This window comes from Manacus candei, unplaced genomic scaffold (assembly GCF_025592945.1).
Source record: "Manacus candei isolate 608988 ecotype Guabito, Panama unplaced genomic scaffold, ASM2559294v1 h1tg000033l, whole genome shotgun sequence".
In the NCBI taxonomy this organism is placed as follows: domain Eukaryota; kingdom Metazoa; phylum Chordata; class Aves; order Passeriformes; family Pipridae; genus Manacus; species Manacus candei.
Window position 1 is genome coordinate 6,550,835 of NW_026138081.1, and position 25,399 is coordinate 6,576,233.

The 25,399-nt window shown below is 42.4% G+C and overlaps 1 protein-coding gene across 6 annotated transcripts in view; it reads left to right on the top strand.

The window, feature by feature from the left end:
* Positions 1-25,399, top strand: part of RGS6 (regulator of G protein signaling 6) — a 266,662-nt gene that overhangs the window by 200,605 nt on the left and 40,658 nt on the right. For 5 of the 6 annotated variants that reach the window (XM_051791575.1, XM_051791579.1, XM_051791577.1 and 2 more), the window contains exons 8-15: positions 1,771-1,847; positions 5,015-5,096; positions 5,599-5,673; positions 6,708-6,806; positions 7,838-7,899; positions 12,653-12,763; positions 15,962-16,087; positions 24,686-24,872. In XM_051791575.1, the coding sequence (XP_051647535.1) occupies positions 1,771-1,847; positions 5,015-5,096; positions 5,599-5,673; positions 6,708-6,806; positions 7,838-7,899; positions 12,653-12,763; positions 15,962-16,087; positions 24,686-24,872 (819 nt within the window). The remainder of the gene's footprint in view (positions 1-1,770; positions 1,848-5,014; positions 5,097-5,598; positions 5,674-6,707; positions 6,807-7,837; positions 7,900-12,652; positions 12,764-15,961; positions 16,088-24,685; positions 24,873-25,399) is intronic. The other variant, XM_051791580.1, reaches the window with a different exon arrangement.

A 25,399-nucleotide genomic window follows, 5' to 3' on the forward strand; every position in this document is an offset into this window, starting at 1 on the left:
GGCTATGGCTAAGTACTTTTGCACATTGTTGCCTACTGAGAGTAGCAGTGCTCCAGTGATGGTAAATAATTAGATCTTGGCAGTCTCTCATTTTTCTTGTGAATTTTGCATTGCACAATTAGAGATTACTTCTGCATTCAAACTTTGTTCTCTTAATTAGAGACATTCAGATAAGAATGGCACCGACTCTTCCTATTCATTATGGGAGCTGAAGCTCATCCAGCAATGGAGATGTAAGCTAAGCACAAGTGAGAGAAACAAGCCTGCAGGAGTGAGAAGGAGCCCTGTACATTTAGTACACATTTTTGGAGATGCAGCATGAAAATGCATCTCCATAGGTATCAGCAATGACCTGGAGCTTTGAAAGAGAATCTCTACAAAGCATCTCAGAGGACATCTCATTTTTAGGTTCTGCTTGCAGCATTTACAGGCAACACCCAACCCCCATTTATACTAGGTAGAACAGGGGTCTCGATGATATGATTAAGCTTGTATAATTGCATTCAGTTTTGTTTATAATTGGTCAAACATAAGCATGATTCAAATATTGCTTCAATTGGTGATCTTTCATTGGCTTCAGCATATTTACTCCAGGGAGCTCACGTCAACAAAATTTAAAACAAAATTAAAAAAACCGCCCACAAAAATTGGTGTTACAGATAATTACAAGTAGTTCTTCCTTGTAGCCACAGTTAAGGAAATCATAGTTCAGCAATCTGTAAATCATTTACTTAACTGTTTTCCTCCATGTGTACAGACTGGAACTGTTACATGGCCTTTGTGGTAACAGGGCCAAGCTTTATGCCTTGTGTTATACAAGAATTTAAATAATAGGAAGAATTCTTTTCGTATTGAAATGCATGTGCCTAAGCAGTTCCTTGAAATAAAGGTGATAAGTATAAAAAGAACAGCAGTAGAACTACAAGTGTCCAATTTCGGTGTAAATTTGCAATAGTTACCAGCTATAATGGAGAAGAGTGTCAAGTTAATGGCTTCACGGGCCTCCTTGTTGGGGCAGGTGTGGATATGTGATCTTGGGGTGCCATTTAAGCCTGAAATTCTGGCCATGACCCGAGTTTAACCTTGAACTGTGATGAAGTCACATCCACATCCAAATGTTCAGATCACTACACTTTCTGTAATGGGTCTGGACCAGAGCTCTTACCTCAGATGTAAATCAAGACTGCATGTGGATCCAGTCTTTGCAGTAACTGTTCAGACAAACAAGCTGTTTCCTTTTGTGAATCATGCTGGCAGTCTCCAGCCTTCAGTGCTGTGCAGCTATGTAATGCTCTCAGCGGTGACCAGGACTGAGCAAAGCAAGGGATGCTCTGGCTTTGCACCTTAGCAAAAGCCTGAAGAGAAGAGAGCAGTGGGATGAGGAAGGGAAAGTGAGGATGAGAGGGAAATGTGCAGGTGGCAGCCATCTGGTATTAGAAATGAAAAGTTGTCAGCTTCACAAAGCTGCTCAGTGTTATCTTTTGGGAACAAGTCCATTTTTTTCATAGTAGAGCTCAAACTGTCTTCATCACACTCCATTACTTATCCCTGACAGGGTCCTTTGGGCTGCAGCCTGAAAAGATGTGTTACAGCCTTGCTTTGCCTGCAAGATAGCTGACCTGAAACTAACACTGACTTCCATGTCTTGAGTGTTACAGCTTAAAAAAAAAAAAAAAGAATAAAATAAATACCCAACATGCTAACTGTGCTCTCAAGTAATTGTTGTAATTACAGAGATTTGTTGTTCTTACTATTTTCATCTTTTGTCAGGAAAACTTAGCAAGACTTCAGAGAGCGTTTGCAAGAAAGTGGGAATTCATCTTCATGCAAGCAGAGGCCCAAGTGAAGTGAGTAATCCCAGAGCACTGAACTGCACCAGTATTTACAGCTGTGAAGGGAAGGGGATTCTGTACAAATAAAACTTCTTTGTCAAAATCTTTACTGTGACTAAGCTCAGAAGTTGGTGAATTTTAATCACTGGCAGACTAGAAAGAATAGAGAACCAATTCTGAAGGTCTGTGCCAGAATCTGAAATGTGGTTTAATTATCTGTACATGGAAATGTTGGTCAGGAGCTCCAGAACCTGGATTCATCATGGGAGCTTGGGCTATTCACGTGCCCATTCTGCTTCTACATTTGTGTAGTATTTTCGTTTTGTATAAATGGAAAGAACAGAATTTTGTCATCTGTCTGTGGTACTCTATGCTTGTAGAGTATTTCTGAGTAAAAAATTACTGTCACTTCAGCGTGATTATAAGGGTGATATTTACAGCAGACTGAATTTGATTTTCTCATTTACACTAATCCCTAGTTGACTCTGTTGTATCTTTACTCTGTAGTTCAACTCATGCTACTAAATTAGCACAGAGAATTGGGTACCACTTACATGAAATCTACTCATATTTAGTATTTGGGTTTTTCCTATCCTCTGCTCATAATTGAAATCTACTTTTCTTCTCATCTTCACTTATGGAAGCAGTTTGAAGCCTCTTAATATTTTGAGCATATATTCATTATTGCTGGAAAATGGGTATGGTCCAGGGTTTGTCTACTAGTGTCAACAAACTAGTATCTAAAACTCCTAAGTGTCCATTTTGTGCAGGTAGTTGTTACCTATAAAATAGAAGGGCTGGTGAAGATGGCACATGAGAACACCAGTACTGATACTCTGTACCACTAGAAGGAACTTGCACTTTCAGCATTAAATACTAAAAAGTTAAGGAATATAATTTCTTGAGGGTGTGGCTTGAGATATACATCTCTATCTTGATTAAACCTTTGGAATTTTGATTAATTCTTTGCTTAGTAACATTATAATTGTGTTACATTTAAATACATGATAGTTATCTTTTAAATTACAAGGTAGTTAAGGGATTTTTTCCAACCAGAATACCACTGTTCTGTTTGGAGGAGAAAATTAGAAGTTATGATACCAGTTGTACTTTCAGTTACTTAAAGGCTATTGCCAAAATGAAAAAAAAAGTCTTAAGTCAAGACAAAATTCTGCATTCTGTCTAAAACATATAATTATTACCTAAGAAAGAAATGTAAATATCAGATTCTTTGTGATCACTATTGCTTATTCATCTTTTCTCCTTCCTGTTTTCTTTGAAACTTAAGCGTGAACTGGCAGCTATCAACTTTTTTTGCTGGCTAGTTTCAGCTTCTGGTTTCCAGTCCATGTGATGATTCAGTCTTCAGGTTTCCAAAAAGGAAGGGATGAAGTTCACAGTGAATTCACAGCCCTAAGTTAACTTAAAAAAAGAAAAAGGAAAAAAACAAAACAAAACAAAAAACAAACACCCCCCCAAACAAACAAACAAACAAAAACAAAAAAACCCAAAACATAAAAAAGCCCAAAACAAAACCCCCCAAAAAACCTGAAAACATTCCTCCTGCTTACCAACTTTTGCATTGCCTTCAATGTCTTTGCACACAGTATTCCCATTGCTATACATAGATTGCTCAAAAACCACAGCCACAAAGCATCTAGCTGTTTTGGATCTTCATAGTTTAAAATGTGAAATCCTGAGTTATCAGTAAGTTTGGAGATAAGAGTTGACAAGCTGGGTTGAGCACAAACTATTAGTGAAGAGAATTCATGAAGCCTCCAAAGAGTCCCTCCTGTTTGTATGTGCTGTGTGATATAAGGTTGGCAGAAGACTTCACCTTCTCCTTTGGCCAGGTGTGAAGGACTCATTCAGAAGTAGTTTTGGGCTGGGTATCCTCAGTACAGTACAACAACTGCTGTCTGGTGGCTTCTCTGTCTTTGTGCAGGGACAGAGCTTGTGCAGAACTTTTTCCTCACCTCAGCCTTGCAAAGGGGAAGTTCAGTGAGTGATGCCAAACAGTGGAGGACTTGGGCTTTTTGTGGGGAGTAGTATTCAGAAACTTCAGTTTTAGTCCCCTGCTTCCTATCCTCTTGGTACATTTCTAGCACAGACTTAACTAAAGGTCACTGCCCCTCCAAAAGAAAACAGGTGAGAGAGAACCTAGCATGGGTTTTTTTCCTTGCTGCTTTGATTTTCCTGGGTGGCAGCAATCTGGCAACCCAGCACAGGGATGCTGTGAACTTTTTACAGTCCTGCTCTAGAAGTGGAGGCTGTTCCTCCTTCCATGTGCCTCCTCCTCTATGCAGGTAGATCTTGCAAACTGGTGGTGACCTTGCTGTGCTTATGTGTAGAGCTGCCCATGGGAGTGAGGTGCCAGATGTGACTTTTTCACTGCTGCCAAGAGATAGGGGAACAGTTGCTTTGAACAACCTCTGGTGGCCTTTGAGTGAGTTGATTCACTGACTGCATCAGGACTAAAACTACTGAGTTACTGTTGTGCCAGCCCAGGCGCGTCTCTCTTGGGTGGGTGCTGGCTTGCACAGGGCCGTGCAGCAAGCTCAGCTCTGGTCACCTGTGCTTGTCACCCCTTGCTCTGCCAGCATTGGGGCACATTGGCAGAGCCAGTCTTGGTGTTGAAAGCTCTAAGGAGGAGTGGCCACAAGTGCTGCCCATGTTGTTGCTGCTGGGCATTCCGCTGCTGCAGCATCCTTTGCAGTTTGTAGTCATGCCAGTGGTGCTGCTGGGGCACCGGGGTGCAATGGGATCTCCTGATGAGGACCTCAGTCCAGCACCAGTCAGGAGCCTCACCTGGAACAAACAGGTTCTGGTGGGTCTCCTGACACAGACAAAGCCACAGGCTTCCCTAGCCTGTCAAATTAAGGTCCAGGGACAGAGTATCAGGAAAGGTTGTTTTCCTCAACAGATGAAAAAACAGGTGTTAAATTTTTCACATTAATAGGAGAATCCCTTTTGATCCATATTGGAGTAAACATCAGCGTTATTTTGTTCATGGCATGTGGCCTTGCAAGTGCGAGTGTGACATTGCTGTACAAAAAAAAAAGCTGTTTCCTGAATTTTTTTGTTGTGGGGTTAAAAACCCCATCTAGGAACTGTATCAAAGAAGAAAGCATTGACTTTCATTGACTTTACATTGACTCATACATTTATGCTTTTTTTTCCAGAATCGACAGGAAAAAGGATAAAACAGAAAGAAAGATTTTGGACAGCCAGGAAAGAGCATTCTGGGATGTGCACAGGCCTGTGGTAAAGCTCTTTTAAACAATGAGACTTTCCAGGTTTTGACGGGAAAGTTTTAATACTGGTAAACACTGTGGTATGCATGAAGACATCACCTTTAAAGTCATCGCGTGGATTTTCCTTGCAGTTCAAAACACACCAAGCATCTACAAGATTATTTTAGACATTCTGAGCTTGTGCATGTATGGAACTATTGATCTGGAAATATGTGAAGTTTGGAAAATTATTTTCTGTGCTTATGAAAGAAAAGCAGCTTACCGAGTTTGGCTCAGACTTCCTAGAAAAAGCTTCCCTCTTAGCTATTTCCTTTTGATGCCAAGGTTAGGAGTAAATGGATTGGATGCTCAGATGGCATTGGATATATGCAGTCTCTTGTTTAGCAAGAATAGTTTATGTGACACAAACCTCAGAAAAGAGTTTTGGACAAGATCTAATTGTATATTTCAGAAAGATAAAGTAGTATGAAGGTTGTAAACAGAGGAGTAACACAATTACCATCTCTTTTCAGCCAGGTTGTGTGAACACCACAGAAATGGACATTAGAAAATGTCGCCGTATGAAAAATCCACAAAAAGTGAAAAAGGTCAGTTTGAGTTCTTGGTTTTGGTTTTTGCTTGCTTGGAGTTTTTTTGATTCATTGGTTTTGGTTCTTTTTTAATTTAAGTCATGCTCGACACCTTCAGTATATCAGATTTACCCAACAGGAACCCAAAAAAAAGTGTTTTGATAATATCAGTTCTGTTTGTTCTGCTTGATGAATAAATTATTTCAATTTTACCAGCAGAGTGGTACAGACTGGGTGATGGGTAGAACTGAAAAGGGCATTAAGGAACTCTGTGTCCCCAAAGTCTGATGACTCTGCACTCCCATAAAACTAAAAGCAATTGGCAAAAGTACCTAAGTCCCATTTTGTGAAATTATCTGGGCACAGATAATGAACTGTTTATCTACCTTAATCATTTCAAAGGCTGGATCATTAGCAACTTGGGTGTCTTTGACTTCCAGCAAGTTTAAGTTCTTCTGTGTATATAAAGTCAGAGAATCATTTAGGTCGAAGAAGACCTTTAAGATCAGTGACTCAAAACCTTAACCCAGCCAAGTCCACAACTAAACCATGTCCTTAAGCACCACATTTACATCTTTGAAATACCTCCAGGGATATTGACTCAACAGGGCAGCCTGTTCCAGTGCTTGATAACTATTTCAATGAAGAAATTTTTTCAGATATCCAATTTAAACCTCCCCTGGTGCAACTTGAGTCTGTTTACTATTATTTTCTTTTGTCACTTGGTTCATCACAATGAACACACTCCCAGTGTTCATCCTGTGAGTGTTGACACACACAGCCTTCAGAGCTCCTAAAAATTATCAGCATTTTAACATTTAAAACAAACTCTTTTCTCAACGTGCCTACAGACCTTCCAACTGCAGGCATCTGCAAGTGTGGTCTGATCTGTAAATTTTGCTCCAGGCTGAATGATTATTGACCTGTGTGGGTATAAACAGTAGGAAATTGCTGGCTTATTACCTTACTGCTTTGCATACCACACTGTTCCTCATTGCATAACAGAGAAAAATGCTGTAATCCCTTCTGTATGTTTTTTTGGTTCCTCACAGTCGGTATATGGGGTTACAGAGGAGTCTCAGCCCCAAAGCCCTGTACACATGCCATCCCAGCCGGTACGCAAAACTACAAAGGAGGACTTCCGGAAGCAAGTAAGTGGGTGGCTGTATGGCAGCTCTTCTGAGAACTGTTGCCTGAAAAAAAAGCATGTAAAGTTATGGAGATGTCAGCAAAACCAACTGTATGCTTTGTCTGTCCTTGATTTTCACTTGCTTATGTAAAGTAGTAAATATCCATTGAGCAGTGCAGTTATATGATGATATGTATTATGAGTAATACTGACCTTTGAATCTACTGTTACTCTGTCTGTGGACTAGTAAACAGATTAGTTTCCAGTTCACTGAGGATGTCTGAAAAGTGAGCAGTGACAAAGGCTAGGGAAGAAGCCAGCATGCTTAGGCACAGGCTGGGAACTGGTGGTGAGGAAAGGCATCGTTCAGTACATAACTGTTAGATTGTACAGTCAGAGCTTTTAGGGAACTGGGAAAAAGTTATTTGCACAATCATGGCAAAGAATGGCCAGCCAGCTCACACATCCTTGCCCTGGCGCAGAGACCTCTCCCTCAGAATTACTTTCCTGCAATAAGCAATCTTCACTGAAGGATAAACAGGAATTGCTGGGTCAACATTTTAGTAAAGGCAGCTTTACATTTTATTAGGCAGACAGTTTTTGGGTGGTCTTCTGAACTAACCCAGAACACTAAATTTATTGAGCTTTTTTCTATCATAGACTGAAGAACTAGTTCATAGCAGAGTGCAAGTATGCTGTAAAACTGATTGGTTGTGTGGTGCTCGTCAGTTAGAGAAATGGGAGAGAGGAGTGTGATTGTAACAAGGGGATCATATTGCATCCTGAGTAGTCTAGGAACCTCAGCCCCAAATATGTGTGTTTCTTACTTTTAATTATGTCTTCTGAAGCTTCCCCTGGAGTTTTGGCTTTGGAAATAACTGCTCCTATAGGAATCAGTTAATAAGCTTCTTCTGATACCTAGGGAAAGGACCCATTTCCTTCTGAGTTACTTTCAAGCTGTTTGGAAAGAGAAATCAATAGCATGTTGGTGTATTGTCAGTGCATGCTGTACAACTCATGGATTGTTAATGTCCTTGTCATCTCTCTCCTCAGATAACTTTTCTGAACATGCAGATAGAGAGACACTGTTTAAAGATGTCCAAAGTAGCAGAAAGGTGAGTGTCCCTATTTGCACGATTTCCCTTTCTTTCCTTATCTCCAGTGTGGCATTTCTAGAGACAGAGAGTTGGCAGGAAAGTACAAAGGCTGATCCCCTTTCTGTGCATCTATCCTCTCCCCTCCTTGACCTGCTGTGCTGTCTGCTGGCCACTGAAACTTCTGCACATGCTCCTCTGCTACTGAGGAAAACTAGGTAGAAAATGAGGATGCTGTCATATTGCAAAAAACAAAAGAAACATTCAAAAAAGAAAGAACCCTTGCAGGACTTTTGTTTCCCACCCCTTTGCAACTCTAGAGTGTATTTATAGAAAAGTCATTCCTGTTTCAATATGAAAATACCCTTTATTTTGTGGGGGAACTCTCAGTGCTTATCTCTTCTTAGTCTGGCACAGCTCTGAAGAAGGAGCTGTGTTTGTATCTGTTGCACATGGTTGTTCATGTCTGTGTTCATTCTGGAGTTGTAGGGCCAGTTCCTCCTCCCACTTCCACATATATGAAACCTTATGAGAAGTACTGGGGATTGTACCTGGACTACTCAAGACAGTGTTTTAAGAGGTGGATTTCTCTTAGAGGCAAATCAAGGAACAGTTTGACTTGCAGAATATTTAATTCTGGTAGAAGAGTATAAAGAGGTGAAGAACAAGCTCAAATTTCATTGACAAAGGCAGCTTCTTTACTTAGGTACTTGTAAGTTATGCACATTTTCAGGGGAATCACTGAGATGAAGGTAGGGGTAGGCATGCTCTTCAGTGACATCGCTTTTAAAGCAAAACTGTATTGAACATGAGGGATGTGATAAGGGCTGGTTCCTTCTAGAGGAATAATAGAGGAATTTTTATTTAAGCAAATTAAAAAGAGATTACTTTATGAAATGTGCTTTGCAGTGCCTGCACCTGTAGTTAGCATGTGTGTACTAAACTAAGTAAATTAAACAGTGGAAGCCCAACATAAGCTCCTAATGGCTCATAAAGTATAGCAATTATAATGAAAATTTATCCAATTAAATAGAAAACATTCAGAGGCTCCTCAAAATCTTTCATATGCTATATTGTATGATTCAAATGAGCACACCTGTATTTATGTTTTGGGGTTTTGGATCTTTTTAATTAAGAATATACATTTGTGCTTTAACAAAAACATGTTTCAGATATTCATAGAATATTCTGAGTTTGAAGGGACCCACAAAGATTATCAAGTCCAGCTCTTGAATCCACAACCTTGACATTATTAGCACCATACTCTAACCAGCTGAACCAACCCACTCCCCCAAGTACTGAATTTACTTACAATATCCTTAATATACTGAGACAGTAATACTTTCCAGGTTGGTAATTTACAAGCAAGCAGATCTGTTTTGCTTGATTTTTTTCTAGGTAGATCCATTGAGTAAGATGGACTCAGTAAAACTCAGTCACTTGTGAAAATTTAATCCTGTCTGCATAAGACATCTTTTCTTCACATTTATAAGGAGCTACTGATATTATAAATATAATGTTGTCAATGTAAAAAAAAAAAAGAATCCTATTAGTTTTCAGTAAAACTGGACAGAAAATTTTCCTGATTTGAAAGGGCTTTTTTTCCCTTCTTTTAATTGCTCCCAAATGGCACGAGAAAATGTTGCTATCAAAACCTGTGCAAACTGATAACCAGGAGAAAAGTAAATAAAATGAGAACAAATTATAGAATCTTAGAACATCCTGAGTTGGAAGGGACCCACAAGGATCATCAAGTCCAACTCCTGGCCCTGCACAGGACAGCCCCAAGAGTCACACCATGTGTCTGAGGGCATTGTCCAAACACTTCTTGAATTCTGGCAGGATTTGTGCCATGACTACTTCCCCTGGGAGCCTGTTCCAGTGCCCAACCAGCCTCTGGGTGAAGAATGTTTTCCTAATATCCAGCCTAAATGAATATTTATATTTTTACAGAATTATTAATAATTATAAAGAATTAAAATCATGGTTGTGATATTTATATCTTGTGAGGAGGTGTTCGGTTACGTGATGACTGAGTGGCAGCGTGGATGGAGGGTCCCGGGACTTGGTGCAGAGAGTGGTGGGAAGTGCAGTCTGGACATGGAGCATCACAGAGCAGGTGGGAGGGAAGTAGAGGCGCTAATGCTAATGAGTCCAGGGGCTTGGCAGGGTGGGGGGGAACCAGTGAGGAAGAATGAATGTGGATGACCTGAGCTGAACAATTGCCTGAAAAAAACCTGTGCGACCTGAAAGCCCCATTAAAACACTGAATACAAGCACTAGGAACAAATTTACTGTGTACGGAGATGCTGTTATTATCAAGTCACTTTTCAGGCTGGACCCTGCTCTTGGGACAGTTTAAGTGACAGTGTGGCAGATCAGAGAGCAGGAGGTGATGCTTCCTTCTACAGCCAAGACTGACAGTGTCACCACCTGCCATTTTTTCAGTATAGCTCCCCTTCAGGAAGGATAAGGGAAGAAACGAGGAGCAACTAAGGCAGGAAGTGCTAGAGGAAACAAGTTATAGCAATAAAATATGAATTGTTTCAATAGTAACAGACCAAATGTATTCATTTTCCATTAATGCACACTATTCTTGAGATAGCCCTTGTCCGTCAGAAGAGGAACAGAAAGGCTCTCCAAAGGATATCCCCAGCTGTCATGAAATAAATGCCCACTACTAAAGATTTTCTTCCCCTTCCTCTCTGTTCCCCTTCCAGGAGTAGATCTGCACCAGTTGTGGGAACAGGCATCCCTCAGCTGCTCCACACACCTTGCAAACAGTCTTTCTTCCACATCCTTTCCTCCCACTTGGGACCTGCACACTGTCAGGTTTAGACAATGAGATTTGAGTACTGTTGAGCAAAACTATCAATATATTCTACCTACTGTTTTCCCTGACTGCACTGTGCAGTGTTAGTACAATCTCATCAGACGTGGCATCGCAGAAATAGCTGGGGAAAAAATGAGCATCTTCCTACCTGAAGCAATCTCAGCTCTCTAGATAAAAAATCTGTGCTATCCTTTCAGCTTCTCAAAGTTACTGTGAAGGCTCAGCAGGCCCCCTTGATTGAGAGACAGTTGGGTTCTCAGGGCAAGCTCTGCACCCTTCATTCAACTCTTCCCACCACCTCTTCTACCAGATATACAGTTTATCACCCAAAAGGCCAGAAGTTCAGGTTTTCATTTTGGCAGAAATGCTTTCCCTTAGGAGTTCCCCTGCCTGTAGCCTCTTTAGACAATGAGGCAATGATTCCACTGCTGTCATTATACTGAATCAGCAAAATGTGCTTAGCAATTCCCCCTTGTTTCATTTTAGCTTTTCCCCCTTTTATTTTTGCTAGTACTTGTACTAGCACCTCTAATGCCTTATTATTTTATTAGGAGCAATTCAGGTTTCACAGCAGATATCTCTTGATTGATCCTTTTTGGCTTTCTTTTCTCTTTTAACCAACCCTCTCTCTCATTGATGTCTAAGGGATTGCTGCTGCTCTGTGAAATTGGACGCTGCTCCCTCCTCCAACCCTTGACCCACAGCAGTCATGAAATGTAATTAATGAAATGAGATGAGACAGCCCAGAGTGCCCTAAGGGGCAATGGGAACCTGCTGTGGTTACAAAAGTGTATGATTTTAATGCCTCGTGATAAGAGCTAGGACAAACAAAAAGAAATAATTACTATAGAGCAGGTCAGGGAAACTTTCTGCCTTTTATGACCCTTTGTTTCACAGGGTCTTTTCATTCTCCTGCCTTTTTGAGATGGGGAAGACCAGAGGTAAAGTTTAGTGTGGACAATCACAGTGCAAGCAGATTAGTTGTTCAGTATGATGAGACACAATTAACTTAGTTAATTACTTGGCAGACGTAGGCAAAAAAAAAAGAAAAAATGTCTTAGAGTATTTCCAGTATGGACTAGGACAAATTTCCTTTGATTTATTTCATATATGCTGTCTTTCTTTTGTAAAAATGTGCCCCTAGCCCCAATCCCAGTGGAATTCCTGAATCACTTATGTGAGCAGACACGGTCCTTTTCCCAGAAAGCTCTTTGAAACTCATCCTAGTGAGGATTAGAGGCTATATGCCTTAACTGACTCATCATGAAGCAAGCCGGTGTAAAGGCCAGGTGATTTTCCTACATGCATATAATTTACTGTAGTCTAAGTTAATTATAAAGTACTGTTAAAGTATTTTACAATAGTGCCGTTAGACTAAATAATATACCAATGCAACCAAAAAATTATCTACAGCAAAGCTTTGATGCTCAGGACTGTGATCCTCCAAAGATTTAAGTGTATTCTTAGCTACAGCCCATGACCCTATTTAGGTGAGTTTCCCATAATGCATAAAGTTACATGGGTGCAAAAGTCTGCAAAAACAAAAAGGGTAACATACAACAAATAGTAACATGCAACAAATGAACAGTATGACACACACTTCCTATTCATCTCATGGTTCTCTGGGGAAAGTCCTACCATAGCAATCCGGTTGTTGTCTCATTGGGCTTTTTGTGGGCATCTTAATAGAGACAAGCTTGAGGAAAATACTGCAGTGAACTGGTGGCAGAGAAATCCTTGCATGCATCATCCCTGGGAAAAGGGTCTCCCGTTGTTGTTGAGAAGCTGACTAATCCCTACAAAATAAAAATAAGCACACCAAAAAAAAAAGGATAACAATAAAAGCTGTACCTCTCTGACATGTGACTGAGCATTCAAACCCTGATTCTCTTTCTTTCTTTCTTTCTTTTTCTTTTTTTTTCTTTTTATTTTACCTGTCAGTTTAATAGCCTACACAGAGCAATATGTGGAATATGACCCTTTTATAACTCCTGCTGAGCCTTCCAATCCCTGGATAAGTGATGATGTAGCATTGTGGGACATTGAAATGAGGTAAAAAGTAATCAGTAGTCTTAACTAATGTTAGAGTTTTCTTGCCATTTCGTTTGTATGCTCTTCACACTGCCCTGTTTGGAAAGGTAGTTGTATGTCTGTGTCTTTAAAAGATTCAAGTACATAGCTAAAGTTTATCACTTGTGTTTGTGAATTGTTCAGCCCTTCCACTTCCATATGGCTTGAGGTATGGCACTCTGTAAGTCAGGTAACGGATGTTCTCATACCTCTCAAGAACACACACACTTTCAGGTCTAGGAGCCTACAGCTATAGGATATACTTGTTCCAGCACATCTCCTTTGATGCTTGAGAGCCTGCTCTCTGCTCCTCACCAGCTGCAATGCTCCAGCCCTGCTTGTGTCTTGGAATCCCATGAAAGGTGCTGCTGGCAGAATAGGATGGGTTAGAGGGCAATGGCCATTCCTGCTTTGCTGAAGTGGATTTGGCACAGGAGCCAGAGGAATGTAGCTGACATGTAACCTGTGAGACTTGGCAGGTCAGAATTCTAGTAGATTGATAAAGTGACTCTTGTTCTCATGTTGGTGAACAAACTGGTTTGTCTCTGGTATGGTGTCTAATAGGTGGAAAGGAGGAGGAATGATTGTAGGACTTTCAATGCCCTGCACCTCAGAGAGTTTCTCCAAGAAAAACCCCAAGCACAGCACTGCAATGGAGATCATATTTTTCCCAATTGATGCTGGTGCAAGGGAAGTCTGGCCTGTGTCTACATCTCTTGCCATCATACACTATCCACAGCCCTCACAGAGGGGCAAAAATTTTCCTGCCTGCCACTGCAAGTCGCACAGCAGGTTTGAATGGAATCACCATGCCCCATATCACCTTCAGTACTCAATCACATCCTGTGGCCAACTACTGCATTGGCTCAGCAGCTTCTCCTAGTGTTTAGCTGCTGCCATTTGGCACCAAATCTGAACAGGGAGTTCAATTTAGCTAATATTTGATAAGAAAATGCTAAATCTAATCCTATCTGTTCTTGAATAATAATTTAAAGTTAGAGATACTATTGGTATCCAAGAAAGCCAATTCATAGGAAGGAAAGGGGAAGTTTTTTCCCTGTTTAAAAACCACGTGGTCTGGGACGTGAAAGATGCTTTCACCTGCTTCTCTGGTAGTCACAGAAATCCATTAGTTCCCTAACCTCTGCCCCTCTTCACCTAATTTTAATATTTAGGATTTCTCTTTTAGTTAGTTTCTCTCATTTTCTCCATCCTCCCTAGTAGGGCTAGTACCAGATACAGCCCTTGCAAAATACTGCTCTGCAGAAACCCTCACCCACAAAGTAATCCAGGCATCCATTATTTCTGCATCTGTTGAGGTAGCTGTAAATCCCAGAAAAGATGTCTGTGTCCCTGAAGAATACAATTAACCTGATGTCACAGCCTTTATAGGAATTTAAAATAAATGCTTGGCTTCTGCTGTGATTTCAGAGTTAAGGAAGGTGATTCTCCTGCCAATGAAAAAGAGAAAGTTGTATTGTTAGGAGATGGAAGAACAAACAGCTCTGTATTTCCATTTTATTCTCTATTGTAAGAGAACTCCCTGCATCTGCATCTAGTTGCAACTTGCATGAATAATTAAATGATCCCCGAGATCCCCTTGTGTTGCCTGCAAAGCTGTTTCCTCAGTTAGGAGAGCAGAGCCCTTGCACAGGAAAACAAAGAGCCTCTCACTTCTGATGGTAAGGCTGGCTGCTGAGTATGGGCAGCCCTGTGCCACTACAGTTCATCCTTCATGGCAATCGGGACTTGGGAAATGACACAGAAAGCATTCAATTTTAGACAGCACTTTGGCTTTTTTTTTTTTTTTTGTGCTAGAACATTGTGCAGCAGCAAGAAGAACAGCTACAGATCTCTGGATTCAGCAAGAAATTCCCTGAGCTTAGCTTATGCATGGCTCTGCACAAACATAGCTTTTGTGTCCCAATGCTCAGGCTGGCTCACTTAACAGGTAGGCTAAGGCATCTGCACCCTTGTCTGCAGCACTGCTGGCTCCTGGGTGAGTGCAGGAGGAGCCATCTGGAGTGTGCTGCACTTTGAGTGAGGAAATGCCTATCGATTTTGCTTAGCCTTTACACCAAGAGGAAATCAAAGCAGGCATTTTATTTACCCCTTTGGCTTAGTTGTCTTCAGCACAGATCGCCACTGTCCCCTAAGGCTCCAGGATTAGGAATTGCTGTGGACATGACGAGACATGCAGTTTAATAGATATATACTGTTAACAATGGCTCTACTGTCACAAACGTGAGCAGCTGAGCTGTATTTTAATGGTTGTCTCATAGTATGACGCCATCACACCAGAAGCTTTCAAACACTTTGTGAGCCCGGATTACGCTCTGATGCGGACTGTCTTTTAGGATCCTCATTGTGGTTCCCATGCACCACCTCTCCCCATAGGTGTCTCTGCAACATGTCTGGCAATTCAAACAACAGCTTATGTAAGTTGGTGTTAGTGAAACTAGTGAAACCTTAGAGAAAGGTTGTTAGTGATTTTGGGTGCCTCTGCATCTCAGTGTCCCAGATGAGACACTGATTATTGTGGAGAGTAGGAGGAAGATGCTTTTTAGGCTTCTAAGACTTAGGCATGCAAAAATCAGAGGCACTGAAAAATAAAAGACCACAAACCAGTAATCATTTTTAGAAATCTTGTCTGTGCTGCTTCTTAGTGAAAGTGCTTTTTTAATGCAAATGGGGATCTGAAAATCTGAAGCCAGTTCCAAGTGACCAGCCAGCACTGTGTGGGACACAAGGAGATGATTTGGAGCTCACCAGTGTTCCAGGGAATACTGCTGGAAAATTTCTGCCTTGGCATGTAAGAAATCCTAAGGTACATTTGAGGACATATGCAAGCAGTGCATAATGAATAATCATTTGAGTATGGTATCCTGTTCTTTGCATGAAACCTACCAGAAGTTACTCTGAAAATCAAGTAATTCACTGTCTCTCTTATGTATGTAGCTATGTATGTAGCACCCAGATAGTACAGTTGCTTTAATGATGACCCTGGTCTTTAAAACTTCGTTATTTGCTAACTTGTATTTCTGCAAAATCTTGAGAAAAAAACATCATCTCATCTGATAATCTTCCTCCCTTTGCTGCTTAGCAGAAACAACAGCAGCTGCTCAGACAGCAGGCAGAGATGCACATTCCATCTGTTTTTTCCCTTCTCTCTCCAAACAGCAAAGAACCTAGTCAGCAGCGTGTGAAAAGATGGGGTTTCTCCATGGATGAGGTGCTGAAGGATCCAGTAGGACGAGACCAGTTCCTTCGTTTCCTGGAATCAGAATTCAGCTCAGAAAACCTGAGGTGAAACCTTTTTTGACTTGAACTAAATGAATGCAACTGATGCTACTCTCTTGCATAGGTGAAGTGCAGTGTTTGGTCTATCTTGAACTGCTAAAAACACCTATTTGAATAAAGTTGAAAATGGTAGGATTTGGCCCATAGCACTGCTACAGATGCCTATATTAGACCTATGTAAGTAATCTCAGAAGCAGTTTTTAGCAGAGCCAGTGTTGTCAGGTATCATATGCAAAGGTTTGCAAAGTTGAAATAGTGTGATGAGACACAGCAGATAGCTATTAAGCCTCCTAACAATATATAGGATTTACACGTGTATTTGTGGCAACAGTTGTGTGAGGGAAACAGTATAGTGATCATGTGGCTAAGCACTGTAGCAGCACTGGCACTGACTAACAGGTTTGCAACAACTACTTTTAATTCCGGCACCTCCTAACTATTCGAGAGCTTGACTCACCTTAATAGCATTTGGTCTATGTGGGGATTCTGAGTATCTGACTTCTCAAGTTATGAAAAAGACAAAACTTTTATTATGAAACATTATGTAGACACCCTTGTGATACTACATCAGACTGAGAGTCTATAACTCTTGTGCACAATTCTGCTGCTTTAACTACAGCAGGAATAAACAGCAGTAGTAAGTTGCCATTAACCAATACTAGATGAAGATAAAACCTTTCCTGTAAAATCCAGGTCCTCTGACCTTGTCCATAACTCCAAGATAAAGTCCCATTGCAGAACTGATGAAAAGACATTGAAAGTTGACAACAGCATGCTTCATTCTGAGGTAGCAATTCTTCAGAGAATGCCTGTCTCTTCAGCCCTTCCAGCTGCAAAACTAAGTGCTAAACACAGCTCCTTAGGATTCATTAGTCACCCTACATACCCCAGAACTAATGTATTAAACCATTTCCCCTTATTGAAACCAAGTACCTTCTCACACTGACAGAAAAAGAGAGGTCTAGCTAGATATTCCCCACAGACCCTAAACTAAACTCATAGCCATGCTTACATAGCAAGGATCAGTCCCCTTCATGTCCTAGCATTAATCTGTATACAGTCACAGGTTTAATCATCCTTGTCTTGAATCTTAACACTAATTCCAAGCCTAACCCTGAAGTTAATTTTAGGGAAAGCAGCTCTTCTGCTGTGGAGAGCTAACATATTGTTGTATCCTGCAGATACAACCAAGCTGCATCAAGTCCCATAACAGCAGAAGCACATGTACAGTGAGCTCTGAGAAATTGAGGTTCCCAGGATTATGTTGAAACGGAACTGCGGCAAACAGTGGGATTCATGTTCAGGATTGGAGGTATTTAAATACTACCTTCAATGCTGGGTGCTGCAAAGTCCAAAGAAAATGAGAGACGGCTCATGCCAGCCAGAGAGGCAGCCTGAACAGGTAGAGGTTGATGATACTCAGTGGCTGAGGTTACGGATCAGACTCTTGCCTGCCTGTGACAAACAGCCCAATTTACTGTAAGGGTGATCTATTTGGGCAGTAGCAGGAAGCTGACGAGCAGCAACAGCAGAGCAAGCAAGGGAAAGCTTGAGTTAGTGTCAGCGTGCCACTCTGTGCTTTTGTACTCCTGTGTGGGATCCTTAACCTGCTCCTTAACTGAGGTAACAGAGGTCAGAGGCACTTCATGCATTATCTGCAGTAGTTCTCATCTACTCGTTCCCCTGGTTAGTCCTAGAGACACAGAAGGATCCATCAGTAATGGAATTTGACTGCCCTAGATGTGGCGGTATCCGGTAAAACCCACTTTTTTATGGAGTCTGAATTATGGTGCAGAGGCTTTGTTGTGGTGCTGTGGTTCTGTCTCAGTATATGGTATAGGGACCTGTTCTTGTGCTTCCTTTGAGGCAGTCCTGTTCCAGAATGCTGAGTGAGCATTGGCAGGGATGGCCAGAGAGCTTTGCAGGTTCACTGGCAGAACTGTGCCTGCTCTTGGGATTTGGAAATCTGCTGTCAACTGAGCATGAAGTCAGTCAACTGACCACTGTATTTATCAGATTTGCCTATCCAAGGGGAAATACAAAAAGCATGCAAGCAGCAAAACAGTGAAAACTCAATGCAGTTTTATATTTCTTGTTTTTAAAAACCTGAAAGTTAAACTGTTAGATAAACAAGGGAGTGTTACTAATTACATAAATGAGCTTGGAAGTTTATTGCTGAAAAGGTACTGAACTTGCATATGCTGACTGTACTTATGTACAGTGGTGCTCATTTGCAATTAAATTGTAGTGAAGTGCAAAATTAATATACTGTATTAAAGTACTCCTAAGATGGGTGTTCTGAAATATATCTGGGGTTGTGCCAATGAAATCCAGCAGGTTTATGACTAGTGGGTGTCCTCCACATTCATCCTACTGAAACAAATGGAGAAAGTTGCATTATGAGAAGGCAAACATACCTCCCTTGGTCAGTCGAAGCTGTTCCTCCTGCTGATGTTCATTCTCTTTGGTTTTGAGACGGCTTGTAGTGAAGGGAGGTGGCAAGTCAGCAGGCTAGCATAGAGAGGTTAAATCCTGCATCCTTTGTGGAAGACATGGGTATCATTCTTAGTTAATATGGGAACTTTGCTATAATTCTTAGGGTATCATTATCATGGTATATCGTTATTATCTAATACTGGATAAGCATTAGCAAGCCTGCTTAAAGCTTTAAATAACAGAATGCAAAGGCAGAAATATTAATGAAGAAAACTAGAATAAGGTGGATTGGTAACAGTGGTGCTTGAGAGAAGAAAGTGGCTCTCTGTAGGGTTCAGGTGAAGCAGAGAAAGCTCTTCAATTCTCATTTGGAGTGTGTGGCATAAAGGAAAGCAACTGCTGGATGCTTAAACACGCAAGGAAAATCTAAGTTACTCTCAGCAGCAAGGTTGGTATCTGTCTCACCTAAGTTTACAGCTTGGAAGGATGCACTTTTTTCTGTATTATCCAGGCTATATTTAGAGAGAGACAAGAGAAGCCGAAGAAGAATCAGTGAATCACCTGGGAAGGATTTGTTTCAGTTTTAAGTGGAAGCAAAACTATAAGGACCTAAATTACACTGTAAAGTGCTTGTCTCTTTTTACCATAAGCCTGGGGAGACTGATTCAATGACAGTGTCTGCATGGTAGACATCTACAGTGAAATGAGATAGTCCCACCAAACTCTGGGAAGCTGTAAGGAGTTTTTGATGGCACAGCATCTAGAACCTTGCTAGAAAAATGACATTTGTAGTTAATCTTTCAAGGAGTCTTGCCCCAGTAACTATCCAGAGATCTGGGAACTTTTGCGGCCGGGTTGTATTATCTCTTAGGAGTGTCAGTGGGATCTTCATTAGCGCTGGCCGGAGCCCTGTAGGCCAGAGCCTGTGTTTAACTTAAGGCACATGAGAAAACCTGGAAATTCCTGGTAGCACTAGAAAAGACTTCATGAAGTGTGTGCTTGAGAATGCCTTGAAATGAATGTAATCCAGTAGTATAGCAAGAGGACCAAATTCTGCTCTTATACCCAGTGGTGCAAGTCCCAAATCACAGGGCTGATCGTGGTGGGGTATTTCCATATTTTCCTAGCTGAGAAAAATTGGTCCCGGTGGGGGTCTCGGGTGAGGCACTGCCAGATATAGCAGCAGACTAGACTCAATGACCTCCCAGATCTCCTTCCAACTGTGTTTCTGTGTTCTAATAAACTTGCAGGATCATGTCCACCAGTCTCCTGGGCTCGACTGAGCCCTGCAACTTACTTATTTACTGGCTGCCCATTATTTATGGGGGAGCAGGAAAGCCAGTCAGTTGGATATTTTTCTCTGTTTTTATTTTAACTCTTTTCCTTTCTCTCTTTTATATCTCGTCTCAGTTGCTGTCTTTCATCTACAATTTGTTTTGACTTTGCTGATTTTTGAAGTACCCAAAATATAGTAGACAAAATTCTGCTTCAATTAAAAAGAAGGAAAGGAAAGGAAAGGGAAAGGGAAAGGGAAAGAAAAGGCATCAGAGAGTTATTATACATATTTTATGACCTAGGAATCTCCTGGGACATCTTGAGATTTCTGAGATGTTCATCTAACTGATGGATTGATTTCCTCTCCCCCCCCAACTTCAAAGAGTGTCAGCTGGAAAGAGACACAGCAAAGTGGGAATATCAGACATGGGAGTTTCACCCAAAGGAAAAGGAGGCTGCACACCTGTTTATAGACCTAAATGGGGAACACATGATGCTTTGTGGGAATGCGCTGTGGAGCTGGTAGTGCATGGATGCAGGCGGTCTGGGCCTTATTGATTGTGAGCATATGTTGAAAAGGGAGTTAGCCAGAATGGAATTTTACCTGCAAGAAAGTGTTTATATCTTACATGACTCATAATGGCTACAACGTGTTGCCAATTACTTTTTTTCCAGGTTTCATCAGGAAGAGAGAGGTTCAGGCAGCGAGGAGAGCTGGTGTATTAAGTAAACACACACACGCACACCCCAAGCCCCTAGTTTACTGAACAAAACGCGTTTCCCGAGCAGTTTCCAGGCAGTGCCCCCGCTCCCGGAGCGGCTCTGCGGTGCCGGTGCCGGGGCAGTGCCGTGGCCGGGCGGGTCCCCCTGTCCAGCAGGCGGCGCCACAGCTCCGCCGCAGGGCCGCGCGGGGGCCGCGGGGCTGGAGCGGGGGCGGCCTCGCGCCGGGCCCGGGGCTCGGCGGGAGCGGGTTCGGGTTCGGGTTCGGTCGGCGGCGGGCGGAGGGCGCTGCCCAGACACAGAGAATAAAGGGCCTTCCAGCCGCAGAGAACGGACAGGCAGCAGGGCGAGGGACTTGCACTGTGGGTGCTGGGTGCACGGCTTGGGAGAGGAGAGCAGAGCACAGCAGAGCAGAGCAGGGGAGGAAGGACGGTGAGGGGGAGGCCTGCGGGACGCTTGCCCCCGCCCCCACCGACACTGCGGCCGCCTCGGAGAGTCTCCTGTGCCCCAGCACACAACCTCGCAGCAGCCCTGCGCCCCCAGCTTGCCCACCGAGGACAGATTTCTGCTGGTCTTGGCCACGCCAGGCTCACAGTACCAAGAATCTGGCTGTTAAACAACAAAAAGATGTGAATATTGCCCCTGTCTGAGCTGCATGTAGATTTATACCTGTTATTTTCATTTATTTCCCATCCCGACTGAGATGTTCAAAAGATACTTCTCTTGGTGAATGAAGTGAGAACAAGGTTTGTGAATGGCTAGAGGTGCAAGACACGGGAGGTGCACCAGAAACTGACATGGAGCTGCTGAGGCGATGAGAGGTGTGAGCTCAGATTCCAGCCTCCTATTGAAGACTTGGTGATTTCTCTGTCAAGCCAGAGGAACCATGTCCTCCCCCAAGAAGGGGATACAATACTGCCCTTATCTTGTCAGTTGTTCCTCAGTCTCTGGAATCATCCATATTTTGCCTCTTGATCAGGTTTTAAAATTAATTGTTTTAAAACATACCTTCCCTGTCTTGCCCCAGCAGTCTTTTCACTGAGGGACATCTGTGAACAGCAGTGACCAAGCACTGTACAGTGCCCTGCTGGGAGGCAGAGCAGGTGTACTGAGGTTCAGGATCTCTCTGTGCCTTAAGGGAGCTGTGGAGGATAAAGTGCCACTATGACATATCTTCTGCAAGTGATAGCAGTTTAATTACAAGCTGGATGCGGCTGGAATGGTTTATGCCACTGACAACACTAGGACATCATATTATCAGCCTTTGCCAGACCTTACATGCTGTTTTATAAAGGATGAAGAACATGTGATCAGTGCTGCTGTTCCCTCTGTGCAGACAGTCCCTGTGCCAGTCCTTCTCTGCTTATAGAGCACCTGTGGAGAGGACACACAAGGACATCTCAATCCTCCCCTGCCCTGTGCAAGAGGTGTCTACTGGAAATCTGTCTCCTACAGAAGGGGAGGAGGCAATGCAGGATCTTCTGACTCCTTGTGAACTTGGGGTTGGGCTTGCACTTCAGAAATTGCAGAAGTGATTCAGGGAGTGCATTTGCACTTTATAATTGAGCAGAAATTCCAGCGCAGTCACTGTGTGTCTGCTCATTTCCTGGACAGAAGTACCTGGTTCTCTCTTTTAAATGCTGTAAATCCCATAGGGAGCTCTGCTTATGCATTGGCTTCAGCATGTATCCTTATGGCAGAGAATTTGCCTCGGAGTTGAATCTGTGGGACTGGGTACCCCTCTTTGATGTTCCTTGATTTTCAGATGCCAGCTGTAGTGAATAGCTTTGAAATTTTTACCAAGACAGAACTCCCCTTTGCCTTGAAGAGGACATCCAGCCTTGGGCATGAACTGCAATTGCTTGCAGTAAAAAGAGCTTGTTCTTGTTACTGTCAGGTTGGTCTGGTTGGTTGGTTTTCAGATTGAGCCAAATGGTTATTAAAATGGATGGTACTCCTGTTCTGGCAAGCTGTCACTTCACAGCGTTCCCAGTTCTCTCACGAGTGTGCTTTCCCAGCCCGCCTTCCTAGGGGCAGAAGATAAGCCAGCAGAAAACATTCTCTATAGCCAAATGTTTGTCTGAAGTGTCCCAGCTACTCTGCAATGATTAGCATCTTTTCTCCTATGCCTTTTCTACATTCACATGTTCCCATTGCATCTGAAATTGAATGATAAAATATTTTCAAGTAACAGAAGCCACATATGGCATCAGATTATTGCAGTGTGAGTGCTACTCTTTACTCTCGGCATGCATGTGATAAGTGGGGTGTCACAGTTCAAATAACAAGGCAGGACACCAGGTGCACTTAACATCTCATAGATGGAAAAGGACCAACCATGCACACACCTGCACCAACCCCAAATACTCTGTTTCAGTTTATAAAACCAAAAATCACTATGTGAGCACCACAAGTACGTGACTCCACAGTACTGATACCGCATCTGAGTGTACCCCAGTCCGTTTTACTGACAGCCTGCCAGGGAGATGGGAAAACCGTATGAAGGAATTGGCTTGGGTGGGTCAGGGCTGTGACATTAGGCCTTCTTATGGTAGGGGAGAAGCAGCAGACAGGCAAGGAGGATTTAGCCTGGCCTTGCATGCAGTGTGGATGTCTTTTTTTCCCCAATCGACTGTTTCCCTCTACTGCATGTAGGTGACCAGACTAAATGGGTTCGTTGCCTCATTTGACTGCGATAACCCCACTGTTTTCAGGGTGGTTAGGTACTACCTCCAGTCAGTAGGGAAGTGAACGAGTTTCTGAGTGTCAGAAACAGCACAGAAGTCACAAGGCTGCTGGCTTCTCCACCTACCCTCACTGCCATCAGAGTTTTTGTTTGGGACAGTCTATATCTTCCTCCTTCCACTATGGAGGAACATTTGCCTTAGTGGCAGCATGCTGGCACCATTGAATCATTCGGGGTGAGAAATCAGGATTTCAGTGAAAGTTCAACTGGTTTATAAGGGAGACACAGGATTTTCTAAGTTGTGCAGCTCTTGCAGGTGCCCTGAACAAGCAGTGACCCAGACAAACCCTGTCCCTGCCGCACAGTGTGCCAAGCAGAGGTGAGTGCATAAGAGCAGTGCAGGGCAGTGGCAGCCAAGGTGAACCCTGCCCTTGTCATCCCTGGACAATGGACTTCTTTGCCAGGGGCTAGGAAAGAGCTGGTTATTGCAGGTGGCTGCAAAGGTCCCTTCTGTACCTATTTGCCCTGTAGCACTCAGCACTCCCTCCAGAGCACTATTGTACCTGTTCAGCCCGGTTGTAGGACCTGAGTACCCACGGCAGATAACCTCCAGGGATACCTTCTTGCTGGAAGATAGAGTTAACCAAAACAAAATGCTGCTGGGTACCATGCATCTTCTGAATTAATCATCTGAAAGAGCATATTTCTGTCAACAATAAATAAAATTAGCATTGCCAACAAAATGCCTTTTCTTTTTCCTAGGGTAAAAGACATGCATGTCATTCTTGCAAAAATATTCTCTGGCCTTTGGTTTCACAGATCAAGATGTGGATTATGCCCTTAGCCATGAAAGAGATTATCTTCTCAATGTTTATGAATTCATTTTAGTCCGTAAGCATGGCCTAGTCAAGAAAATTGGAGTATGGCCATAACAAGATTCATCTATGGGTCCCTTCCAACTCAGCATATTCTGTGATTCTCTGATCTCTTCCCATGGCATCCATCTGAATGCTGGTCAGTTTACGAGTAATATATTAAAAAAAAAGGTTTCTCTAAGTGCCATTGCTACAACTTCACATTGGAAATGATACAAATATTAAGTTTGGTTTGCATTTTGCATCCCCTCTGGATGACTGATCCTGCAGGCAGGAATGACCAGCACATTGGCACATTGCCATGGGGCTGTGGGAGGCAGAGCCTGCTCCCCTACTCCACCTGCATGGCTCTGGAGGTTTCCTGTTTGCATAACTAATCTGACACTTCTGCGAGAGCACTTTGAATAAGAATGTATCACATCTTAAAGTGTAAAGTACACCACACTTTCTCCCTGAAATCATGCTAAATGGAGAGTCTTCTGTGAATTCTGATAGATGTGAGATTAGGTTCTGTGTCTGTATTTTGGGACTCTGCCCAGGCTTATTCACAATGTCTTACCTAGCTTTCTATCTTTTTCTCTTTTCTGCCCTTTTAATTTTTGCCTAGTACAGGTTTTGGTTGGCTGTGCAAGATCTCAAGAAACAACCTCTACAGGATGTAACCACCAGAGTGGAAGAAATCTGGCAAGAGTTTCTAGCTCCTGGGGCCCAAAGTGCTATCAACCTGGATTCCCACAGCTATGAGAAAACAAGCCAAAATGTCAAAGACCCAGGGAGATATACATATGAAGATGCACAGGTTTGATTTTGGTTTTATAGAACTACTATCTTTTACTGTGATATTCCACTATCACATTTTCACTGCTCACTTGTAAGTAAAGGAGATGCACAGTTTGAAGTGACTTTGAGGATATCTATTCAAGCTGGGTAAATGATATTTTCGTTGAATCTATCTGTTACAACAGGCTAATGCTCCTCTGGGAACAAATGTTCCAAAATCTACAAGTCTGCAAGGCACTACAAGCTGGAGCTATGTCTTAGAAAAAGCATAGATGAAAGAGTGCTATAAAGTTCAGTTTGTGTCTCTGTACTCCCTGTCACCAAATTCAGACATATTTACAGAATGCCTGATATCATATCAAAATCCTGGCTAATACTCTTTTTCTATCATTTATTTACTTACAGATAATTATATTCCCCCATCAAATCCCAAATGCAGCAGCTCCCTCCAACACAGCAAGAAATTTGTCCACCAGACAACGCCTTAGAGTAATGATAGGACAGTAGGCAACATAGTGTGCTTAATCCTTCCCTCCTAAGGGCCCC